Source organism: Peromyscus maniculatus, chromosome 12 (assembly GCF_049852395.1).
Source record: "Peromyscus maniculatus bairdii isolate BWxNUB_F1_BW_parent chromosome 12, HU_Pman_BW_mat_3.1, whole genome shotgun sequence".
Lineage (NCBI taxonomy): Eukaryota > Metazoa > Chordata > Mammalia > Rodentia > Cricetidae > Peromyscus > Peromyscus maniculatus.
Window position 1 is genome coordinate 27,123,656 of NC_134863.1, and position 23,910 is coordinate 27,147,565.

Consider the following 23,910-nt stretch of genomic DNA (forward strand, 5'->3'; position numbering starts at 1 on the left):
AATGACACAGAGACTTCTTGATTATGAAAGTCATTGACTTGGGCTTGTCCCACTAGCTCTTATAACTTAAATTAGCCTGCTTTTATTACTCTACATTCTTCCACTCTGTTATCTCTACTCTGTACCATATGTCCCACCTCTTCAGTGTCTCCCTGGCTTCTCTCTAGAGTAGATTCCTCCTTGTCTTCCTCTCCCTGGAAATCCTGCCTGTCCTCTCCTGCCTAGCTGTTGGCCATTCAGCTCTTTATTACACCAATCACAGCCATACATCTTCACACAGTGTACAAATATCCCACAACACTCCACTAAGGGGTTGTTTTGTGTGCAAACTTTTTAGTTTCATTCAACTCCGTGTGTCAGTTTTGGGGACTGTTTTCTCTTCTAAGCAGTATATCTTGCCCCTCACCCTGCCTCCTGCTTTTCATGTATCTGACCATCTTAGTCTTCAGGTTTCAAAGTGTGTAAGCATCTGAGACCTCTTACTACATCAAACTGATCTGAAACATTCACTGTGACTTTCACTATCACTAAATGTTTTATAACACAGATTCTGTCATCATACTTATCTTTAAGACTTGCTTATGCCACTGGATTTTAAGAACTTTGAGGAAATGACCTGCCGTGGTTCGAATGAAACTGGCCCCATAGGCTCATCTGTTTGACTGTTTGGTCCCCAGTTGGTGGAACTGTTTGGGAAGGATTAGGAGGTGTGGCCTTGTTGGAGGTGTGTCACTAGGGGTGGGCTTGGAGGTTTCAGAAGCCCATGCCATTCCCAGTTAGGGCTCTCTGCCTCCTGCTTATGGGTCAAAATATAAGTTTTCAGCTACCACTGCTACTACACCGTGCCTGCCTGGCTACTGCCATGCTCCCTGCTACAGTGGGTCATGAACCTAACACTCTGAAACTGTAAGCCACCCAGGAAACTCTTTCTTCTATAAGTTGCCTTGGTAATGGTGTCCTTTCACAGCAATAGAAAACGAAGACCAAATTTGGTACCAGAAGTAGGGCATTTCTGTTACAGACAGTGCTGGTTTGGGGGGAATGTGGAAGACTTTGGGACTTTGGACTAGGAAGATGGTGTCTTATCATGGCAATAGAAAAGTAACTAAGACAGAACTTATATACATTTCATTTATGTAATATGTATGGTGAGTGGATGAATACGGGAATCCCAGCCAGCTACGGTGTAGTGCACCTGTAATCCCATCACATGAGACAATGGATGAGGAACTCAAGGTCAGCCTTGGCCACATAGCATGTTTGAGGCCAGCCTGTACATAAAAAATAAAAAGGAGCCGGTGAGATTGCTCATGGGGTAAAGTGCTTGCCATGTATGCCTGGCCACCTGAGTTTGCCCCCACCCCCACCCCCACCCCCCAGAACCCATGGAAAGATGGAAAGAGAGACTTGATATCACAGAGTGTCCTCTGACCGCCATGCATACCTACATGCATACTAATAATTTTAAATTTAGTTTAAAATGAAAAACAAGTCCTGTGCTGAGTCTAGAGGTAAGAGGAGAAGAAGCAGGACATGGTCCAGGGATTAAAAGATGTTGATGTGAGGAATGTTGGGGACAAAGGGATGATGAAGGTTACCTTGTGCCCAGTTACCTGGACTTTAAAAAATAGTGATAAGAAGTCGGGCGGTGGTGGCATACACCTTTAATCCCAGCACTTGGGAAGCAGGGACAGGTGGATCTTTGTGAGCTCCAGGACAGCCAAGACTGTTACACAAAGAAACCCTGTCTTGAAAAACAAAACAAAACAAAAAAATAGTAAGTTTTAAAGAGGTTTAATGGTGGGTGTAATATGATCAGATTTAAGTTTAGAAAGATCACTGTGCCTGAAGGATATGGGATAAATTAGAGGAAGAAAGAGTGGGCCTCAGTTTCCTCTTTTATGAAATGCACAATAGTTGTGAAAATTAAAGATAATACTTGTAGCTAACCTAGCCTATAGTGTCTGGCAGGAATTAGGTAGCTAAGAATGATAGCCAGTTTTTATTGCTAATAGGAAGGGCACTGGCTGGTTTTCTGTCAACTTGACACAAGCTAGAGTCATTAGAGAGGAAGGAGCCTCAGTTAAGAAAATGCCTCCATGAGATTCAGCTATAGGGCATTTTCTCAATTAGTGATCAATGGGGAAGGGTCCAGCCCATTGTGGGCTGGTGGTTCTGAGATCTGTAAGGAAGCAGGCTGAGCGAGCCATGGGGAGCAAGCCAGTAAGCAGCACTTACCCATTGCCTCTTCATCAGCTGCTGCCTCCAGGTTCCAGTCCTGCTTAAATTCCTGTTCTGACTTACTCCAGTGATAGACTATGATCTGGAAATGTAATCCAAATAAACCCTTTCCTCTCCCACTCGTTTTTTGATCTTGGTGTTTTGTGGCAGCAATAGAAACCCTAACTAAGACATCAGTTGCTCAGACTGAGTGTGTGGCTCAGTGGTAGAGTGCTTGTCTTGCTTACTCAAGGTCCTAGGTTCATTTCCCAGCACCACAAATAGGGAAGAAGAAAGTGTTGGCCTTGGTGACTGAGGTGAGGAAAGAAATTGGAGATGTCTATTTTCCAGCCTGAAAAATGAGGTATGAATTAGTGTGCAGAGTTCTGAGTGCAGGGGGACCTATTTCAGCCCATTTGGACTTTACCCAGGCTCCTAAAGTACAGGAAACTACTGTCACCAGAAGTCAACCTGAGACAGTAACTCTGAGTTCATTGTATGTAGGTGGATTTTTCTGCCCTGCCAGCCAGCTCCCAAATAACCACACAGAGACTTCTTATTAATTGTGAAAGCTTGGCCAGTAGCTTAGGCTTGTTTCTAACTAGCTCTTATAACTTAAATTAACCCATTTCTAATTTACTTTTTATCTTGTGGCTTTATTACCTTTACTCTGTACTGCCCATGCTGCTTCCCTGTTTCCTCCATGCCTTGCTGGCATCTCTGCCCTTCTTCCTCCCAGCATTCTCTCTGCCCTGAAAATCCTGCCAAGCTATTAGCCATTCAGCTTTTTATTAAACCCATCTGAGTGACACATCTTCACAGTGTACAAAAAGATTATTCCACGCCGGGCGGTGGTGGCGCACGCCTTTAATCCCAGCACTCGGGAGGCAGAGGCAGGTGGATCTCTGTGAGTTCGAGGCCAGCCTGGGCTACCAAGTGAGTTCCAGGAAAGGCGCAAAACTGCACAGAGAAACCCTGTCTCGAAAAACCAAAAAAAAAAAAAAAGATTATTCCACAGGAGTTGCCTCATACCAATGAAGACTAAGGACTCAAACTCTTCTCAGAGTGTGCAAAGTGGAAGCATGCTTAATTAGGGAAAATTACAGAAAAGTGAGAAATTTAGAAAAAGTGAGAGAAAGTCCCAAGCGTGGGAGGAGTTTCCACGAAAGGAAAAGCTAGTGAACGCCTTTGTCTAGGGGTTTTTATAGGGACATGGCCATAACTGGACAAAGACTGAGGTACCTATTGGGATTGGCTAGTTCTCGGCCCATCATGAGCTGAACCAGTGGAGAGCCTACACACTCAGTGCATGCCCTCTGACCTAACCAGGGTGACGATCGTGTGCTGTTCATGTACTGCACACTCAGATGGGGGTGCTTGAAACCCCCTCTGTTAGCTTTGACTCTGGCTTTGTTAGTGATGGACCTTGACTGCCAGCTGTTAGTTACTGGTGTTAACGCCTTCTGACACTGCAGCTGTCTCAAATACTGGTAATTATGGACTCTAAGCTCTTTGTTCTCGAGCCTCCCAAGAGGTAGCTGCATTTGTTCTGTGAACTCCTTGTTTATGGGATGGTCTGGGGTCTCTGCTGAAGTAGGTGGGGGACACCTTCACTTACAGTGAGAAGTGGGAATGTAAGAAAGGGCAATAATGTCCCACAAGGGCTTGGGAAGGAAGGGCTGCTGTCACCCTGCTTGGCCGTCTCACAGCCAGCTCCAGGACATCTCAGTTGTCTCCTCAGTCCGTCAGACCTTGCCGTGGTTAACCCTTAATGTTTCATTTAACCCAAACCTTTGTTCTCACGGCAACATACGTGAGCAGCTTGCGGTTTTCATGGAGGTGGTGACCGAACGCAAGAGAGAAGGAGGTCATTGTGTCTGTTGAGTCCAGAGAAAAAGCAGTGTGAAAGTGGAAATGCTGAAGTGGTGAGGGGGAAGTCATGGGTTCCGGGCTTCTCAGAAAAACAGCGAAGCACCACAGGAATGAGGATGTAGAGAAGGTTCGGGAGCGCTGAGAGGAAAGCTTGGAATGGGTGCTTGAAGGTCGGGGGTCGTTAGAGTGCAAGTAACCGGGTGAGTGGCCCGGAGCCGGGGAGGTGAGCCTGAAATGGAACTGATCCCTGTTTGAAACTCTTTCTGGTTATGCTTAACGGAGCATCCGTCAAAAGGTCTGTGCATTTGACCACCTTCAACACTTCTCCGAGGGGAATCACATAACAGAGTGGCTTCGTGGCGGCTTGTTTCAGTTAGTGTTATTCTTTCATTTTCCTTCAGGCCACACAACCCACTCCATAGCGGGCATCAGGCTGGCTCCCACCACTTAGCTGGTAGTGCTGCTGGAAGCATGGGTCCAAACGTCTCGTGAGATCTTACTGTCGACTCTCTGTAATTAAAAAAAAAAAAAAAAAAAAGGCCAAGCAAAATAACCAGTTTACTTTCAGTCATAGAGAATCTACTTCGAAGCATCTGGAGTCAGATCAAAATATTTTTGTCAGGATTTTGAAGATACCATGAAGCATTTGAAAAGAGCGTTAGTATTTGAGATCCCATTCTTCTGAATGTGAGCCTGATTTAAAGTGCAGATTTACTTGTCCTTGTTTTAAGTTTAAAACCAGTATTATTTTTAAATTTGTAAGTTTTATTTTTTGAGCCGATTTTTTTGGGAGTGTGTGTGTGTGTGTGTGTGTGTGTGTGTGTGTGTGTGAGAGAGAGAGAGAGAGAGAGAGAGAGAGGTGATGTACATGTGTATATTCATAGGCTTGTTCACATTTGTGTGGGTGTGAGAGTGCACATGTGTATGTAGGGGTCTGGGGATGCTTCCTGAGTCTTCCTCCATGGATCTCTCAACCTTACATATTGAGGCAGGGTCTCTTGTTGAACCCGGAGCTTGTTGTCTGAGCTAAGTCTGGTCAGCCTACTCTGAGGATCCCTTGTCTCTGCTGCCCTGGGCGAGGATGCGTTATGTGGCTTCTGGGGATCTGAACCCTGGTCCTCACACTTGCCTGGCTAGCACTTGACCTGCTGAGCCGTCTCCCTAGCCTCTTATGAGCCAGGAGACATTTTTTGAGAAGGCAGCAAAGTTTCTAGGTCAGCTGGGCAAGAGTTATAAGTGTAATGTTGGAAGGATCTAAAAGGCCTGTGTCATGTATTCACGCCAAGCTGGCCAATGCCATGGTTAAGTCGTAATTGCCTCAACGTTAAAATGTGGTCGGTCTTCAGTAGCAAAAGACCACCTTGTGTGGTGATATTTTGTGTATGCTCTAACAAATAAAGCTTGCTTGATGATCAGAGAGCAAAGCCAGCCACTAGTTAGCCATAGAGGCCAGGCAGTGGTGGCACACACCTTTAATCTCAGCACTTGAGATCTCATGCCCTTGCTCACAGTACTTGGGGGGTGGAGACAGGAAGTGATATAGCTAGGCAGAGAAAGGAATATAAGGCGGGAGGAGAAAGGAGCTCAGTCAGCTCTTTCAGGCTGAGGAGTTGGCGAGGTAAGAGGTGGCTGTGGCTTGCTCTGATCTTTCAGCATTTACCCTGATATCTGGCTCAGGGTTTTTACTAAGACCAATTAGGATTCATGCTACAACCTTGAATCCTTGAAATTTCCAGGATCTATGCCTATTGCTATTCTGTTTTTGTTTTTCCAGACAAGGTCACATTATGTATCCCTGGCTGGCCTGGAGCTCCATTATGTAGACCCAGCTGGATTCGAATTCACAGAGATCTGCCTGCTTCTGCCTCCTGAGCTCTGGGATTAAAGGTGTGCACCACCACGCCTGGCCAGCTACTGGTCATTTTACTCAAGCGTTATGTTAAGCTTTTTAGGAGAACTTTCATAGTCTTTATTGACATTTCAAAGTCATGCCTACAAAGTGAGAAAGTAACTTTGTCTAAGTTTCCTCTTCTCTCTTTACTACTAATCCAGCATTTTGTCCTCTTCTTTTTTAGACAGGTTCTCACTGTGTAGCCCAAGCCGTAGAGAACTCCCCATCATCCTGCCTTAGCCTCTCAATGCTGGGATCACAGGCATATGTCTACCAGTCAATCGTTTTGTTAGACGTGAGTCTATCCAGTTTTTAGACCTGGCCCAGATGATAACTGCTTTTTGTCCTAATAGCTACCATTCTAATGGTTTGAAATCTCACACACATATGTAATAGTTGTCAGATTGGAGAGATCCCCATACATGTCTATATTTCAGAAATCTCCCCATGCCAGGGTTTTTTTTTTTTTTTTTTTTTTTTAATCTTGTTATGTTACTCTGGGGGTTTCTATATTGTAACTTTTATGACACCTTCTGCACATTTTTTATTATTTATTTTTCCATTTATATTTTCTATGTGAGAGACATTATTTTTTATTTCAGGATCTTAGTTAAATTCTATCAGTATTTGGAGAGTCTTCTGAAAATCTGGTAAATGTCGTTTCGTCTCATCTTATTCTAAATTTTAGATACCAGTCCAAGTCAGATATTAATTACTAAAGCCAGATAACTAGGAAATTCAGAGAAATTGGTTTTCAAATTATCTTATGCTTTGTATATTTTTTTATTATTATTCTTACTGAAAATGGCAGTTCATTCTTTTATGATGTTTCAACTATCCCCAAAGAATTATCGTAACCAGACTGCAACAAATAGACTGCATGTACTGGCGTTCTCTCTTTTCTTTGTTGTTGTTTTATTGACTGTGCAATGTTTGAAGGGAGAATAGGTAGTTGTGCAACATCTAGATCAGTGATGTTTCTTCCCAGCCGTTTCTAAACCATCTCATTAGAAGTCCCTGCTTGCAAGTTTGGACCTAAATACACTCATCCTTCAAAGACAGTTGCGGTTCCCTCAGAATCTTGACAGCTCTTTGCACATATCCCTGGTGTGTAATGACTGGGTATATCCCTAGGCTATTTCATTAATAGGATATAGCCTTACATCCTTCTTTAAAGGAAATCATGAGACTTAAACTTGCTAATTTAATGGCTCAGTTCATTGTTGATTAAACTATCAGAAGCCAAATTAGTTTTATCTCACAACCAACTGATTGTTATTTCACTCTGGGCCTGAAATTCTTTAATATGTGCTGCTTTTCTATTATGGAAACATCTGATTACTTTTTTTTTAACACACATTTAATAGCACTTTTTATTTACTTGGCAAATGTTTGTTTTGTATGCCCGTCACTAGGCCAGCTGCTTTCTCAGCAAACTTTGGTTTGGGTGCTCATCCATTAAATAGACTCTGGGGTATCTGGGATTTTTAGATCGTAACAATAAGGGCATTTAAAAAAAATCTAACATGTAAAGAAAAATAGTTTCTTTGAAGCTGTTTTGTCGAAACAGTCTTCATGTGTTAATAATGTCTGACTATGTATTTGTAGAAGGGGAACCAGGTGTACCATCCATGTGTGAGAACTGTTTGTGAGGGTGCATTCAAAGCTGTGTATTTTGTTGGCTCTGGTTTGAGTTAAAGGGAGTAAGTCAGTCTCTACACTGGAATGTTGGGGAATATTATTTTAAGGGGTGTTACTTTTGTTTATGTTTAACTCTGAAGCTGTGTTACTTTGCCTGTCTAAAACACCTGGTGGTCTAATAAAGAGCTGAATGGCTGATAGTGAGGCAGGAGAAAGGATAAGCAGGGCTGGCAGGCAGAGAGAATAAAGAGAAAGAAAAATCTGGGAAGAGAGGATCAAAAAAAAAAAAAATGTAGCCAGAGGAAGAGGAGGACTCCAGGGGCCAGCCACCCAGCTACACAGCAAGCCATGGAGTAAGATTTACAGAAGTAAGAGAATGGGAAAAGCCCAGAGGCAAAAGGTAAATGGAATAATGTAAAGTTAAGTAAAGCTGGCTAGAAACAAGCCAAGCTAAGGCCAAACATTCATAATTAAGAATAAGCCTCTGTGAGTGATTTATTTGGGAGCTGGGTGGCAGGCCCCCCAAAAGAGCAAAAACAAACAGCAACACTGGAAGCACCAATTCATCTGATTGCCTTTGCCCTTTAAAGTTCTAGAAGGGAAATGTTCACAGGTTAAATGTTTTACCACATTAGAACTGAGAAATGCTACGGTGAGTCAGACCAGCCATGATTTATCCTGTCTACGCCACAAAGCATTACCAAGGGAGAGTGAGGCTGTCCCTGAAAGTGTCCTTGCCTGAGACAGCAAGGTGTTTCTCAGTTTGGAACTATTCATAGCAATGATGTCTTGACTATGAAGGTTTATTTTCATACAAAAACAATTGGGAGGTTGTAGTGGGTAGCTGTTCCAGCTTTGACCTTGAAACACTGCCCCTAGAGTGACAGCAGGTAACTGCCACACCTGCCTATGACCTGCCCCTGGGGCGTGGCTGAGAGGGAGCCCCTTAAGACTCGAGGTGTGCACCTGCATGCCCCTTCTGGATACCTCATGGTCCTGGAAGCTGGATGGGAGACCCAACCAGAGTTGTCCACTGGATGGTACCTCATCTCTCCTGGATCCTGTAACCAACCCCTACTGGCTGTAAGTTACCCCAGAAATAAACCCCTCTTGATTACCAGATAAATTATGTGGAATTGCCTCGTTAATTACAGTTATAGGGAGTAGAAGTTCGCTGGTGCTGGTGAAATGGGACAGAGGTGAACCTCTTGCATTCTTTTGGCAAACTTTGCCATTTCCTTTTGTTTCCCATGCTGATTAAATCTGTTTCCAGGCAAAATAGGTGCCGGAGAGGAGCGAGGATAAGGGCTAAAATGCTGACTCAGGAACTTGCATACCTATGCATACATCTATAAATGTGAACACACGTGTGTACATTCACACACACATGCACACACACACATGTACACATATAAATCTTTGTCTGCTTCTGTCTGCAAAGGAGTCTATGAATTTTTAGCCATTGTTCCTCATGCAGAGTTCTGTTGATAAGGAGGAAGAGGGGGTGGAGATCTAGCTCAGTGGTAGAGTGCTTACCTAGGTCCACGGGGACCTGGGTCCAACACCTAGTCCTGAAGAGGAAAATTAAAGCTTCAGGAAGAAGAGAATGGGTATTGGGTAGGCAGACTGCTAGTAGTCTCTACTACAGATGTAACATGCCCCCCATCTTCCCCCAGACATTCCTGTCTCCCCTAATATGCATGCATTATTACCTGTGAACTGATCTTGAGATTTCCTAGACCTATATCTTTTCAGGTCATACTCTATACTGTCTAGTGTTTTGTCAGCCTGACACAAGCTAGGGTCATCAGGAAAGAGGGAGCTGCAGTTGAGAAAATGCCTCCATCAGATTGGCAGATAGATAGGCAGGTCTGTAGGGCGTTCTTGATTAATGATTGATGTGTGGGAAGGCCTGGCCCACTGTGGGTGAAGCCACCCTGGGCAGGTGGTCCTGGGTTGTATGATAAAGCAAACAGAGCAAGCGGTAAGCAGCATTCCTCCATGGCCTCTGTTTCAGTTCCTTCTTCCAGGTTCCCCTCTTGAGTTCTAGCCCAGACTGTTCATCACTGAGGGAAGAACTGTGTGAACAGAATAAACCCTTTCCTCTCAAGTTGCTTTTGGACAAGGTGTTTATTACAGTGATAGAAAGCAAACTAGGACCCCCACACACACACACACACACACGTCCATGAGCTGCCTCCCTCCCTCGCCTTCCCCCCTCTGTCTCTCAAGTTTTCGGCCTTAGGTCATGCTCCACAGTTTGCCTTCTCTGGAAGTAGGCTTGTGCAGTGTGAAGAACATTAGGCTTGCAAATCAGACCTGCTTAGTTACTTGTCATTGGCTAGTTCATTCCTTTGATGATGGAAATGTCTTCTCCGTTTCATAGGCTTCTTAGAGGAGCAGATGGACACTGTAAATACATGCTGTTATGATGATGGTGTTCAAAATCGTATTCCTTATCTTCCCAACCAAACAAGTGGCTGCCTATGACTTCTCTTTGTGGCGGGTCACTAGTCTGGAAGCCCCAGGCTGCCTCTGGCTGCATCTTCCTCCCACCCGGTCTCTGGTTGCCATGGTCTTTGATATTGTTAGTGTTTCTCCAGCTGTACCATCACTTCCTTCCTCACTGACACCTCTTGTTGTTTAGACATCACATTTCTCACGTGACTTTTGTAATAACTGTGAGTCAGTTCAGCCCCCGCTCTCCTTAACCACCTCGCACCTTTACACTTCTCCACATAGCTTATTTTTATTTTTACTATATATAATATGCCATGTGATTGCTGTGTCATAATTTAGTAAGTATTTGGGGAACATTAAGTATCCACGCTTTTAGCTGCTATAGTGTGGTATTAATTTGTGTGTATTTGTATGCTATACATAATGTATATAATATGTATGCATAATATGAAGCTTATGATTATTTTGTTGAATAATTTCTATTCTATGAGTTATTTGGGTTATTGAAATAGTGGGTGGTTCTTCAAGGCTTTGGCTTCATTGTCCCAATTTTTTCCCAAAGCATAGTTCTAATTTATGTGTATAAGCATAGAGTATAGATATATTGTTTTTATTGCTGTTGTTTGAAAAGGTCTCTCTATGCAGTCTTAGCTGGCCTCGAACTCATAGAGATCTACCTGCATCTGCCTCATGAGTACTTAGATCTTCCTTTTTTTAATGTTGAGCACTGAGCCCAGGGTCTACCTCATGCTCAGCAAGCAGTCTATCCCTGTACACAAGCCAACTCAGATGTGTCTTTGTATATTGTGGGGATGAAAACCTGCCACTTTGGCATGTTGATTGTTTTGTGTTAGAGACATTCGGAAAACAGCAGGTACAAGAAAGGACCTTGCTTTCCTTTCTCTTCCTAAACCAGGACATAAGACTCCATTGGGAAGGTATCTTCCTGTACCGAGGGAAAGGAAGGAAAAAGGAAGTCATTCCACAACCAGAGATGGCAGTCAGCACTGAGAAATCTGGATAAGCAGACTTGTTAAGTCATATTATCTTCTGGTCACGTCTCTTCAATGACAGCCCTAGCCCAGACTCCTTGGTCTAGTCATGTTCTCACACCTCACTTCTCTGTCCAGCCTGCTGTATAAGGATCATGCTCGAAGTCCATCTGTGGACCTTCATCTTTCCTATGCAGGCTCCTAGACACATGTGAGAGATACTAAATAAAACCTCTAGACCTTTCTCATGTTAACCTGTCTTATGTCATTTCCAACCAGAGATCCTTGGAGTGGGAGAGAAATTTCACCTTCCCTAAGCAGCCTAACTAAAAAAGTATATTATTGTTGTTATTATTATTAGTGGTGGTGGTGGTGGTGGGTGTGGTGTATGCATGGGTGGGTCTGTGTATATACATAAATGTGCAGAGACCAAAAGAGGACATGCCTTGCTCTCTCCCTCTTAGCCTTGTTCCTTCAAGACAGGTGGGAGAGCTCCTGGATCTGGACGTAGGGTACCACACACATGTACTCATGGTCGTACCTAGCTTTTTCATGGGACCGGAGCTCAGGTCCTCACGCTAATGCAGTAGACACTCTTACCCACTGAACTGTCTCTCGAGCACTTTAAAAATGTGGTTTTTAAAAACTGTGACTCGCTGGGCGGTGGTGGAGCACGCCTTTAGTCCCAGCACTCGGGAGGCAGAGCTAGGTGGATCTCTGTGTTTTTGAGGCCAACCTGGTCTACAGAGTGAGTTCCAGGACAGGCTCCAAAACTACACAGAGAAACCCTGTCTTGAAAAAACAAAAAAATGAAAACAACCCCCCCCCCAAAAAAAAAAAATGTGACTCGCCGGGCGGTGGTGGCACATGCCTTTAATCCCAGCACTCAGGAGACAGAGGCAGGAGGATTTCTGTGAGTTCAAGCCCAGCCTGGTCTACAGAGATAGTTCCAGGGCAGCTAGGGTTGTTACACAGAGAAACCTTGTATGGGGGAAAGAAAACAAAACAAAAAAAAAAGTGACTCATCCATGTTCATATACAGGGAATCCAGGCACTCTGATTTGATACGCTGCAGTCAGGTAACCTTGTACTGAACACTGACAGACCAGTATGAATTAAGACCTTTTGTCACAAGCAGCTGCCTGAGGGCCCTCTTGCTCTATCAGAGAAAATCATAAACAGGCAAGGCCCTGCTGCTCCTTTACTCTTGGCAGCCTGGACTCCCGAGGCCTGTGAGCTGGGCTTTTGAGTATAGAGGCTTGTAGATCTAGGCTCTGAAGTCCTCGGTCAGACCTTACCGGTCTGCACTTCCAAAGCCAGAGATTCGTGGCTCTAGACCTTGAGAGCTGGGGGCTTACAGCCCTAGCCTTGTAGCCCGAGGTGCTCAAGTCAGGTAGTTATTGCTGTAGGCTCTGAGTGTCCAGTGGCTCAACACTGGGCAGTCTTCACAGCTCTAGGCTTTGGACATCTGCTCTCTCAGCCCGTAACTCAGGGCAGCTCCTGAGAACACTTCGGCCTCCTTTAAGCTGTGGATGAGCTGACGGCTTATGGCATTGGGAGGCTGGAGGACTTACAACCTCGATAGTCACTCTCTAGTTACCATACTAGAGCTTACGTAGAGCTAAACTCAGTGTTCCATCTGTTCATAGTATTATCTGCTCATGTCACTGGGCACCAAAAGACCATTTAGAAGAGGCTTTTATTGAGACCTAGTGTTGCATCTCAAAAGGAGCAGTCGGTTTACTGGAGGGACACTTCTCAGACCTAACCTAACAAGACTGAAAGCAGCCTGTTTCTGTAGCCACAGTTGGGGAGCGACTGACTTCTGCGCAGCTTCCAGGTCCACCAATCACAAGTCATACATATGCACCGCGGATTGAGTTTTTAGAAAGAAAAAAGACAGCCGGGCGGTGGTGGCGCACGCCTTTAATCCCAGCACTCGGGAGGCAGAGCCAGCAGGATCTCTGTGAGTTCGAGGCCAGCCTGGACTACCAAGTGAGTCCCAGGAAAAGCGCAAAGCTACACAGAGAAACCCTGTCTCAAAAAAAACAAAAAAAAAAAAAAAATAGAAAGAAAAAAGACCCGCACCTGTTAAAGATTGTACACGATGGGGCTGGGGAGATGGCTCAGTGGATAAAGGACTTCCTGTGCAGGCTTGAAAACTGGAATGCAGATCTTCAGAGCCTGCATAAAAACAGGGCAGGAATGACAGCTACCTGTAATCCCAGCACTCAGGGTAGAGGCAAGAAGTCCCCAGGGCAAGCTGCTGGCCTGATTAGCAGATGGGTGAGCCCTGGGTACCAGAGAGAGGCCCTGTCTCTATAAATGAAGTAGAGAGGTACTGATAAAGACAACCAACATTAACCTCAAGCCTCCACGTGCTCATGCACATTTGCACCTGTGCACCACACATACATGCATGCATGTACACTGCACACATGTACATATACACACCAAAGGAAAAAAATAGATTCTACATAAAATGACTGAAGTTATGGAGAATTAAAATGTTGCAGACCAGAACCAAAATATCTGGGGCCATTTTTAGTCCCCTTGAAAAACATTCATTCTGTGTCTGAACTAATATTCTTGTGCTTGTCAAAACCTTTACAATGTATTCTTAACCGCTAACTTGCACCAGCCCCAAAGCTAAGAATATTGTTAGCTAGTATATAAAACATATAGCCTTGCTTTGCTGTACCCTGCCTACCCGTGATTCCCACTGTTGTAGTTGGGTGATGCCTTGATGTATGACTTTGTTCTATAACTAGTAAAATGTCATATAACTATTTCTACAGTGGAACATGATGTTTGGGGCAGCCTGAATCTGTTCCTGGGCCATGGTCCTATTTGACTCTGGAATAAACCCTCCTACTCCCTCTGAATGGAGAGCTGTGTTTTTGTGTGGACCACATCACCCATGGATGTCACATACACATTAATGACAAGTTTATTGCTAAGTCACTGGGAAAGCTCTCCCCTCCTGTCCTGAGTGAGACTTGCTGCAGGAGAGGTGTGGCCATCTAGAGTTCACCAAGGCTTGTGAGGCTGAAGTGAAGTCACCTAGACCCGGGGCAAGTTTGTAGCTGAAGTAGTTGTGGCTTTAGTGGCTTTGGTGGCTGTAGTGTTCCTTACAACTGGAATGGAGTGTTCTTGAAGTGACTGAGGTATATTTGAGTGGCCTGCCTGTCATGATGACAGTCTACTGGTAGCCCCACCCTCCCTCCCCCACCCTCCCCACCCCGCTTTAAGGCAACAGAATACAAATGAAGGGTCTGTCAGATGTCAGTAAGGGGCAAATCGACTGTTAGCTGTAGCTTTGCTCATTTAAAACATGGAATGTTGCTTATGATAAGGACCTGACTGGAAATTAACTTTCTCAGTCGTATTTCCACACCCATCCAACTCCCCTTAGGGGAGAGTGGGACCCTCTGATCTGTGTATGTGAAGAAACGAAAACAACCAGCTGAAGGTGAAGACAGGAACTTTGCTCTGCTCGTGGCCCCAGCTCTTCCTCCTTTCCTCCAAACACCCACACTGATCTCATCCCTTGCAGAGGTCAAGGTTCTTAGGTGTTGGCTGCTGGGGCTGGGAGCCTGTTCATCTCTGTCACCAAGGGCTTAGGGGCAGATTCTACAGTGTGGGCCTTCCTGAGAAGGAGCAAGACTAAGTTTTCATTGTCTTAAAAAAATTGAGCCTTGTGGGTGGGAAGAGAGGGCATCTGTGGTTGGTATGTAAAGTGAATAGAAAATTTCTTAATAATTAAAAAATTAAAAGTTGAAAAAAAATGAGCCTCACAGAAGGATCCCTCTGGCCTCAAGGCCAGCCTGGTCTACATAGTGAGAGCTCCAGGATAGCCAGGGCTATGTAGAGAGACCCTGTCTCAAAAAACAACAAAAACAAAAAAGCCCTACACTGGGACCGACACAGGTTACCCAAGTTCTTCTGCGGGCCCTTCCTACCTCCTCTGTTTTTATCAGCTTAGAAGGTTGAGTGTCGAAGGAATTGGGCCTCTTCCTCAGAGATTCCGAGAATCATAAATACATGTCTGAGAGTCAGCCCGAGTGTGAAGCCGTCCTGGCTGTCCTTATTAGGGTGTCTTTAAAGGGACTCCCCGACTGGAGCAGGAGCTCCTTGGTGGAGTGGTTGTCTCCCCTGTAAAAGGCCCTGGGAAGGACGGGGAGAGACAGAGAGATGAGAGGAGAGAGGGAAAGCGGAGATGGGTGCGTGGGTGGATGGAGAAGGAGGATAGATAGAGATAAATGAGAGAATAGTAGGCTATCTTTCCGAAATTAAAATTCTGTAATCTTGAGACAGTCTCACATAGTCCAGGCTGGTTTCAAACACTCCGTGTAGTTCAGGCTGGCCTCAGACTCCTGGTCCCCTTGCCTCAGCTCCCAAATGTTGGGATGATAGTAATGTGCCAGCATCCAAACTGTATCTTTTGTTGTAGAATCTGCACTAAAAAGCAATCTCTACCTTCCTGATCGACTACTAGAGCACAGTCTTTTTGTTCGTTTTAGCATTAAACGTGTTATATAGCAAGTACAGTCATGATGATTCCAGAAACTCGGGCTGTTCCAGAGTAATTCTCATCAGCATTTTTTACCTACCCTTCTATTTAAGAAGTATTATTTATATTCCAAAAATGTCATTGTTTTTAAATTAGTTAGAGAGCCTTTTTAAAAAATAAAACTTCACTATTAAAATTGAAAATTATGTTTACCAACATTGAAAATTTAATATGAAAAAAAAATCACTTAAAAAAAGAATTGCATTAGCCAAGTGTGGTGCCTCACATCTGCAATCCAGGTGTTTGGAAGGCCGAGGTAGGGGATCTTTATGAGTTCTTGGCCAGCCTGAGCAACGTTGTGAATTCCAGGCCAACCTGGACTGCAGTGTAAGGCCCTGTCTCAAAAAAACCAAAACAAGAATTCAGACTTTTGAGGCCAAATATTACCTAAGTGTAATGCAATTGCATGGAAAGACTTGCCAGAGCAGAAACAGCATTAGCCCTCTCTCCTCATGCCATGGGAAATAACTCCATAGTTATCTGCCCATTGTCATCTAATGCCCTATTCTTCTCTCTCCCTAGGCGAGCGTGTCAAACCTTTCACACCAGAGAAAGCGAAAGAAATTATAATGTCTCTCCAGCAGCCTGCCGTCTTCTGTAACATGGTGTTTGATTGGCCAGCACAGCACTGGACTGCGAAACACCTTTCCGAGGTCCTGCAGGCCAAGCAGATACGATTCCGAATGGGCCTGAGAAGCACGGATACAGGTAGTGAGCGGTCACCATGGCAGCCCCCTCCGCAGCACCCCACACTCTCAGCAGTGCTCACCCCATCCCTAGGCAGTCGGTCCTTTCGGTCTAACCTCAGCTCCTCTTCAGCCACTCACTGTACGGATAGGAAAACATGGGAAAATAGTTTGACCTCATACAGGTTTTTCCTCCTGTTCAAACATTTGGGTTTGAACACCCACACAAAATGCAAATCTGTTTATTCATGTATTCCTCATGTTGCTAGACATTATTGTGGCTGATTGAGCAGGGTAGACAATAAATATGTTAATGGACTCCTGTGCCCCATTCCACTGAAAAAATAGCAACACTGTAATAATATAGAATTACAGTGTAATAATGCAGTAATATCCAAGAATACAGTATCATAGTCCCTTCCTCCTGTGATTAGTCTGGAACACATTCCTACATGTATGGCTTCAGGCTATTTATAGCACTTAGTTATGGTTATAATTTTATCTTTTACTTTTTAGTCTTCTTGACCTTTATTGTCCCGTATAAGCATAAAATGTATGAAAAGCTGTTTGTTCTCTGTGTCTATATGCAAGCGAGGCAATACTGAACTACGCCTCTGCTTCCACCTTTAAAGCGGAAAAACAAGCCGGGCGGTGGTGACTCGTGCCTTTAATCCTCAAACCTGGGAGGTCGAGGCAGGCAGATCTCTGTGAGTTTGAGGCCAGCCTATGTTGATTAGCTGGTCTTCGGCTCCTCCCGGGGTCGTCCTGTATAGCCTGGGCTGTCTGCACCTAGGTCGTCCTGTATAGCCTGGGCTGTCAGCACCGAGGTCATCCTGTATAGCCTGGGCTGTCCTCACCGAGGTCGTCCTGAATAGCCTGGGCTGTCTGCACCGAGGTTGTCCTGTATAGCCTGGGCTGTCCTCACCAAGGTCGTCCTGTATAGCCTGGGCTGTCAGCACTGAGGTCATCCTGTATAGCCTGGGCTGTCAGCACCGAGGTCGTCCTGTATAGCCTGGGCTGTCTGCACCAAGGTTGTCCTGTATAGCCTGGGCTGTCTGCACATGCTGCACTGCGCTGTTTTATTTTATTTTTCTTGTTTTGCTTTCCTTAGTATTAACAGACCATTGTGCTTGTTGCCTTTTTTTCCAGAACACTTTGAAATTTTTGACGTTTTTGCCCTGTTGTCAGATAAAGTGATTATCGTTATCTCTCAAGTGTTGTTATTTTAAAGGACAAAAATGACATGCTTCTAATCTTAAGGTGTCCATAGCTGTGGTCTGGTCTTTACCTTGCATTTCAGTGTGCATTGCAGAGAAGTAGTTCTTAAAGACCTATTCATAGCCGAAGAGGAGCCAAAGCATTCCCTGGTTTCCCTTCCAGCAGCTCCTGGCTCCTTTCTCCCACTTTGACCTTATAGAATATGTCCTGCAATTTGCTTCTGGTGCCTAGAGCCATTTTGGACTCCGAGACAGACACGAGAATTACTGTAGTTCGGCGTCTCGTTCTAACCACACACTTGGTTGTTTAGTTATTTTTAAATGAAATGCTAGACCGGTGCAATCACTTAAAATCAGAGTACATGATTTCCTTTTGATGTTGTGAAATAAATCTGCCATTCCCTGAAGTGTCTGTTGAAATACACAGTGTGGTGTTTTCCCGTCTTGCTTAGACTCCGGCCACCACACTACTGCTGGTCGCTAGCGTTCATTCGCTGAGCACGAGTTACCTGAATTCTCTGCCTTACTCTGCCCACCTCCGCCCTAGGGTGCCAGGACTGTTACTGCACACGAACCATGGTAATTTGACGTTTTCAAGTTAATCCTTAAGTCTAAAGGGAGTTTTTTAAAAACCTCTCTGCAGTTGTGAGAAACCACTGAGTTTTTAGAAAAGGTACTTAGGCTTTTCTTTTTTAACCGCGGAAATAAAATCCTCACAGCATAAAGTGTAGCTTTTAGCCTTTCTAAAGTAGCTAATCAAATGGTGGTTAACATTTTCACAGGCTTACAGCCCACTGTCTCATTCAGAATGTTTTCATTTTCCCGTCATGAAGGCCAGTGCTTTTTAAGCAGTCAGCCCCAGCAACACCGCCCACTTCCATCTGTCTAAGTCTACCCATTCAGGGTGCCATAACAGGCACGAAAGAGGTGGCCTCTGTGTTGGCTTTCTCTCACAACCTGTTTTCAGGACCCATCCCTATAGGAATATAAATTGATCATCTCTAATCTGAAATGCTTCAGAGTCTGAATTTTTAAGCACCAGCACAATGCCACAGGAACATTTCATATCTGATCTCACAAGGCAAAATGTATAACCGTTAGCCTAAAGGTATATAATAATACCACCTTTAGCCTGTGTGTCTAAGGGAGATATGAAGTAGAAATGAATTTCATAGTAGCCTTGGGTTCAATCCACAAAATAGCTCATTCTATATATGCAAATACTCCAAAATCCAGAAAAGTAAGAAATAAAAACAACCACTTCTGATCATTTCAGACAAGGGGTACTCAACTGGTGTGTATCGGTATTTCACTTATCTTTATTATCTGGTCTACACACTAAGTTCAAAGCTAGCCAGATAGATCTACATTGTGAGACCCTGTCTCAAAAAAAAAAAACAAAAAAAAAAACGATAAATTCATATGCACAACACATTTAGAATAGTGTTTATATAGTTAGTGTTCAACAAATATCACTTAAAATGGAAATAATATAAAATGAAAATATGGCTTTTTCTGTGTCAAATATAATTGGAAAAAGTAGAAAGGCCACAGAAATGTAAAGATACCTTATTTTGTTGTTTGTTTTTGTTTTTTGTTTATTTGTTTTTTGAGACAGGGTCTGCCTGTGTAGCTCACGCTATCTTGGAGGTCATTTTGTAGACCAAGCTGGCCTTGAGCTCACAGAGATCCATCTGTGTCTGCCTCCGGAGTGCTGGGATTAGAGGTGTGCACCATCATACCCAGCAAATGTGTAGCACAGGGTGGCCTTGAACTCATGATCCTCCTCGTGCCTTCGCCTCTTTCAGCAAATCCTACAGGTGTGCGCCTATATTTTTTAAAATAAATTTTTATTTATTTTATGTGTAAGGGTGTTTTGCTTTCATGTGTGTCTGTGTACCACATATGTGCCTGATGCCCCTGGAGGCCAGAGGAGAACATCAGATCCCCAGGAACTAGAGTTTCAGACAGTTGTGAGCTGCCATGTGGGTGCTGGGAATCAAACCTAGGTCCTGTGGAAGAGCAGTCAGTGCTCTTAACCACTGAGCCATCTCTCCATCTTGACCTGTTCGTATTTTAACAGATTGTATTTAAAAATTAAGATTGTATTGATTTTCACAGGCTTTTTTCCCTCCATATATTCAGAAGAACAACTCATGACATTAAATGAGACTATTAAATGGCCCCCTAACATCCCATTATATGGCAATATCATAATTTATTTAAGATTTTTCTTATTTGTTCTGTTTAGATTGGTTACAGGCTATGTGAAAGAACCAGACACGGAAAGCACTTCTGTGCCTTTTACCTCCCTCCCCCAAAAGGGTTGGAGATGTAGCTGGGTACTTTCCTATCATGTGTTAGGCCCTATATGCAGTCAGTAGTGAACAGGGGGAAATGAGCTGCTTTAAATTGCTTGCAGGTTTTAAATGTATAAACGTGCCAAGTGTCTGATTTTCCCCTAGGATAGATTCCTAGGAGAGGTCACGGGTACCAGAGTGTGCAGATTATCAGCAGCAGCAGCCCTCACTGTCTGAGGAGCTCAAGTACCAGGAGCTGAGTCACTCTGGGGTCTTGTGACTTGCATGTTAACCATCGGGCAGCCACCTGCTGCTCTGTCTCCATGGCGCCCTCTAGAGGGCATCGCCCTTCAGTGTCACTCCAGAATTCCAGTTGCCTTGTTCCTGGGCGGTTACTCCACGCATCCCTGTCCTCACTTCCCAGGCCGTTCCTCACACTAGCCTGAGACAGTTTATGGGGAAAAAAGAAAAAGAACAGCTGAGCATATTAGCGCACACCTTTAATCCCAGTGCTCAGGAGGCAGGGGCAGGCAGATCTCTGAGTTCAAAGCCAGCCTGGTCTACAGAGTGAGTTCCAGGACAGGGCTACATAGTGAGACTTTTGTTTTATTTTGGTTTTGTTTGGGGGTTGTTTGTTTGTTTGTTTTTTCGAGACGAGGTTTCTCTGTGTAGCTTTGCACCTTTCCTGGAACTTACTGGTAGCTCAGGCTGGCCTCGAACTCACAGAGATCCCCCTGGCTCTGCCTCCCGAGTGCTGGGATTAAAGGCATGCGCCACCGCCGCCCGGCTAATACTGAGACTCTTGATGATGATGATGATGATGATGATGATGATGATGATGATGATGATAATAATGGCTACATAAATAACAAGTCTAATGTTATATAGACTTCAAGCCCTTTGCTGACTCCTCACTCTGGGGCCAGAGACAGATGTGTGGTGTGGTCCTGAAGGTGGTCTCTCTCCTGAGCTCAGGTGTCTTCTCAGTCTGTCTCAGGGACTGGCTTCTTCTGCCTCAGGGCCTTTGCATCTCTCTCGCTCCAGCCCTTTGTAGCTCCTTTCCAGCTCCTCTTCCTTGGCTTTCCGTAGCTAATTCTTCTTCCTCAAAAGTTAAGTTTCTTCCTTCCATACTCCCCCATCAGACATGGTTATCAAATTATCACAGAACACTGTTTCATTTTTTCCTAAAGACACCTGGAATGGTTATAAACATGTTGGCTGCACAGGGAATTGAAATCTTCTCCCCCTAAGGTCTTTCTGCCATAAGGGAAGGGCCTTACCTCATCCTGGTTCAGCATCTGTTAGACTCCTGTGTTTGTGGGGTGACTGAACGAAAGGCTTTTGACACAGAGGCAGCAGATCTACAGAGAACCGGCTTCCATGTCTGTGCCCTTCAAAACCAAACAAATTTATCTCTTAAAAGATCTGGGCGGTGAAAGGGTGGGGTCTCATTACTATAATCAGCATTTTTGCTGGTGATGTTCATATTTATTAGTAATTCCTGTTTTTTCCTGATTGATAATTGTCCTTTGCTGTTTCTGTTAGAGCTTCAGGGGTTTGTTTTTGTTTTATTTACTTTTTAAAGACAATTCTTTATCTTATGGCTGTTTCCCTGTTTATTGCTTGCATTTGTTTTTGCTACACATGTGCTTTTTTATAATCAAATCAGCTAGTGCTCTACTAACATTTATTTTCATTTGTTTCATTTTAGAAATTTCTTCTCTTAAAATAGACTACTCTAACAGCTTAATGATGGTGTTTGCTACAGTTTTTCCAAATAATGAAGTTGAGAAATGTAGTTCTAGCATCACTTATAAGCTAATCATTTTTAAATGTGCTGGCTTTGGCAACTTTCTTTCATATGTTGCTGTATGTTTTTGTGTCTTCTCGAATCGGTTTCGATGCCACATCTTAAGCTGTCAGCTTTGGGGTTAGTAAAACATTTGAAAACACTCTTAGCACGGATACACATTTTAGTATGTAAAAGTACATCGCAGACAACCTAATTACTCACTTCTTGTTTGGTTGTTTGGTTGGTTGGTTGGTTTGGTTTTGAGATGCTGTCTCACCCTGTAGCTCATTGTATAGTCCAGGCTAATCTTAAACTTTCGGTAATCCTCCTGCCTCAGCCGTCACAGAGATTATAGGCCTACATCATCATACCAGATGTATGTAGCATATGATATTTCTGCATATATATATATATATATATATATATATATATCAGAATACTGATCATTTCTTCGTAGTTGAATACATTCAGAATCCTTTCATCTAGTTCTTTTGTAATACATGGTACATTGTTTTCCTGCTGTGTGTAGGGCACCAGGACGTCTCCTGTGTAACTGCAGCTTAGTTCCCATGCCCACCCTTTCCCTGTCCCCCCTCCTCCCTGCTCTCCCCAGCTTCTGTAACCACCAGTCTACTCTGATCTTCCATTATTCTTCTTTTCCTCGATCTCTTTGAATTTTATTCATCAAAATGGACTTTATATTTACATAGAATGCTCACTCTAAAGAAACCTTTCTGACGTGAGACAGAGGCAAATTTCTGTGAGTTCAAGGCTGCCTGGTTACATAGTGAGTTCCAGGATAGCCAGGGCCACATAGAGAGAGCCTGTCTCAAAAGACACACACACACAAAGGCCAGGCGGTGGTGGTGCATACCTTTAATCCCAGTACTCAGGAGGATCTCTGTGAGTTCGAGGCCAGCCTGGTCAGCAGAGGGAGTTCCAAGACAGCTAGGGCTATACACACACACACACACACAAACACACACACACACACACACACACACACACACACAAACCCATCTCGGAAAAACAAACAAAAAATACAAAACAGAAAGAAAGAAAATAAACCCATCTGGGGTGTGTGTATGTCTGTCTGTCTATCTATGTGGTGCCTGTACATGAGTATGCTTCTACATGAGCATATGCACATTAGGAGACCAGAGCAGGGTGTTGGGACTCTGCCTCACTGCCTGGGTGCAGGGTCTTTGAACTGAACTGAACTGGAAGTTCACTGTTAGGCAAGCTCTCAGGATCCACCTGTCCCTGCTTCCCAATGCTAGGGGTACAGACATGGGGAACTCTACAGCCTTTGTATGGTTTTGGAGATTTGAACTTAGATCCCTGTGCTTTCAGGGTAAGCACCATTACCCACTGAATGATCCCAATGCTCTTCTTTGCTGAGGTTTGGGTTTTTTGTTTGTTTGTTTGTTTGTTTGTTTGTTTTGTTTTGTTTTCGTTTTCCAAGACAGGGTTTCTCTGTGTAGTTTTGGTACCTGTCCTGGATCTCACTCTGTAGACCAGGCTGGCCTCACTGAGATCGGCCTAGCTCTGCCTCGCCAGTGCTGGGATTAAAAGCGTGGACCACCACTGCCCAGTCCTTGTTGAGATTTGTAATGAAAATTCATTAAGCTCTAAAAATTAATTTTTGGAAAGAAGTTTACATTGTCATAAAATTGTATCTTTCTACACAAAAAAACATTACCTTTACCTACTAAGTCTGTCAGCAAAAAGGTTTATAGTTATCATTATTTATAGCGAGTGTAAACAAAATATTTTTACCCAGTATGTATATAATGAGCAAGTTAAGACAGGGCCTCATTATGGTGATTTATTTTTCTTTTTCTTTTTTGGTTGATACATAGATAAAAGCTATTTATTTCTCTGTTGATTTTTGTATCCACTACTTTTTGGTGTAGGTAGGTATTTGTTTGTTCCTGTAGGTCTTACAGAAAGACGGGCACATAATTTTATAAATAATTATATTTTTTGTTTCTTTTGTATTTGAGTGTGTGTGTGTGTGTGTGTGTGTGTGTGTGTGTGTGTGTACTTTTTTTGGGTTTTTTTTTTTTGGGTTTTTTTTTTTGGGTTTTCAAGACAGGGTTTCTCTGTGTAGCTTTGGAGCCTGTCCTGGAACTCACTCTGTAGCCCAGGCATACGCCACCACTGCCAGCGAGTATATTTCTTATATCTTAGGTCTTGTTTAGAATTTTTTCTGGGATGCTTGAAACAGTTGTATTAGTAACTACCTTTTAAAAGTAATTGGCAT

At 43.8% G+C, this 23,910-nt stretch overlaps 1 protein-coding gene across 2 annotated transcripts in view; it reads left to right on the plus strand.

The window, feature by feature from the left end:
* The window catches only part of Hspbap1 (HSPB1 associated protein 1), a 56,154-nt gene that overhangs the window by 2,491 nt on the left and 29,753 nt on the right, over nt 1-23,910 (plus strand). For both annotated transcript variants that reach the window (XM_006974564.4, XM_042259256.2), the window contains exon 2: nt 16,172-16,357. In XM_006974564.4, coding sequence (XP_006974626.1) covers nt 16,172-16,357 — 186 coding nt within the window. The remainder of the gene's footprint in view (nt 1-16,171; nt 16,358-23,910) is intronic.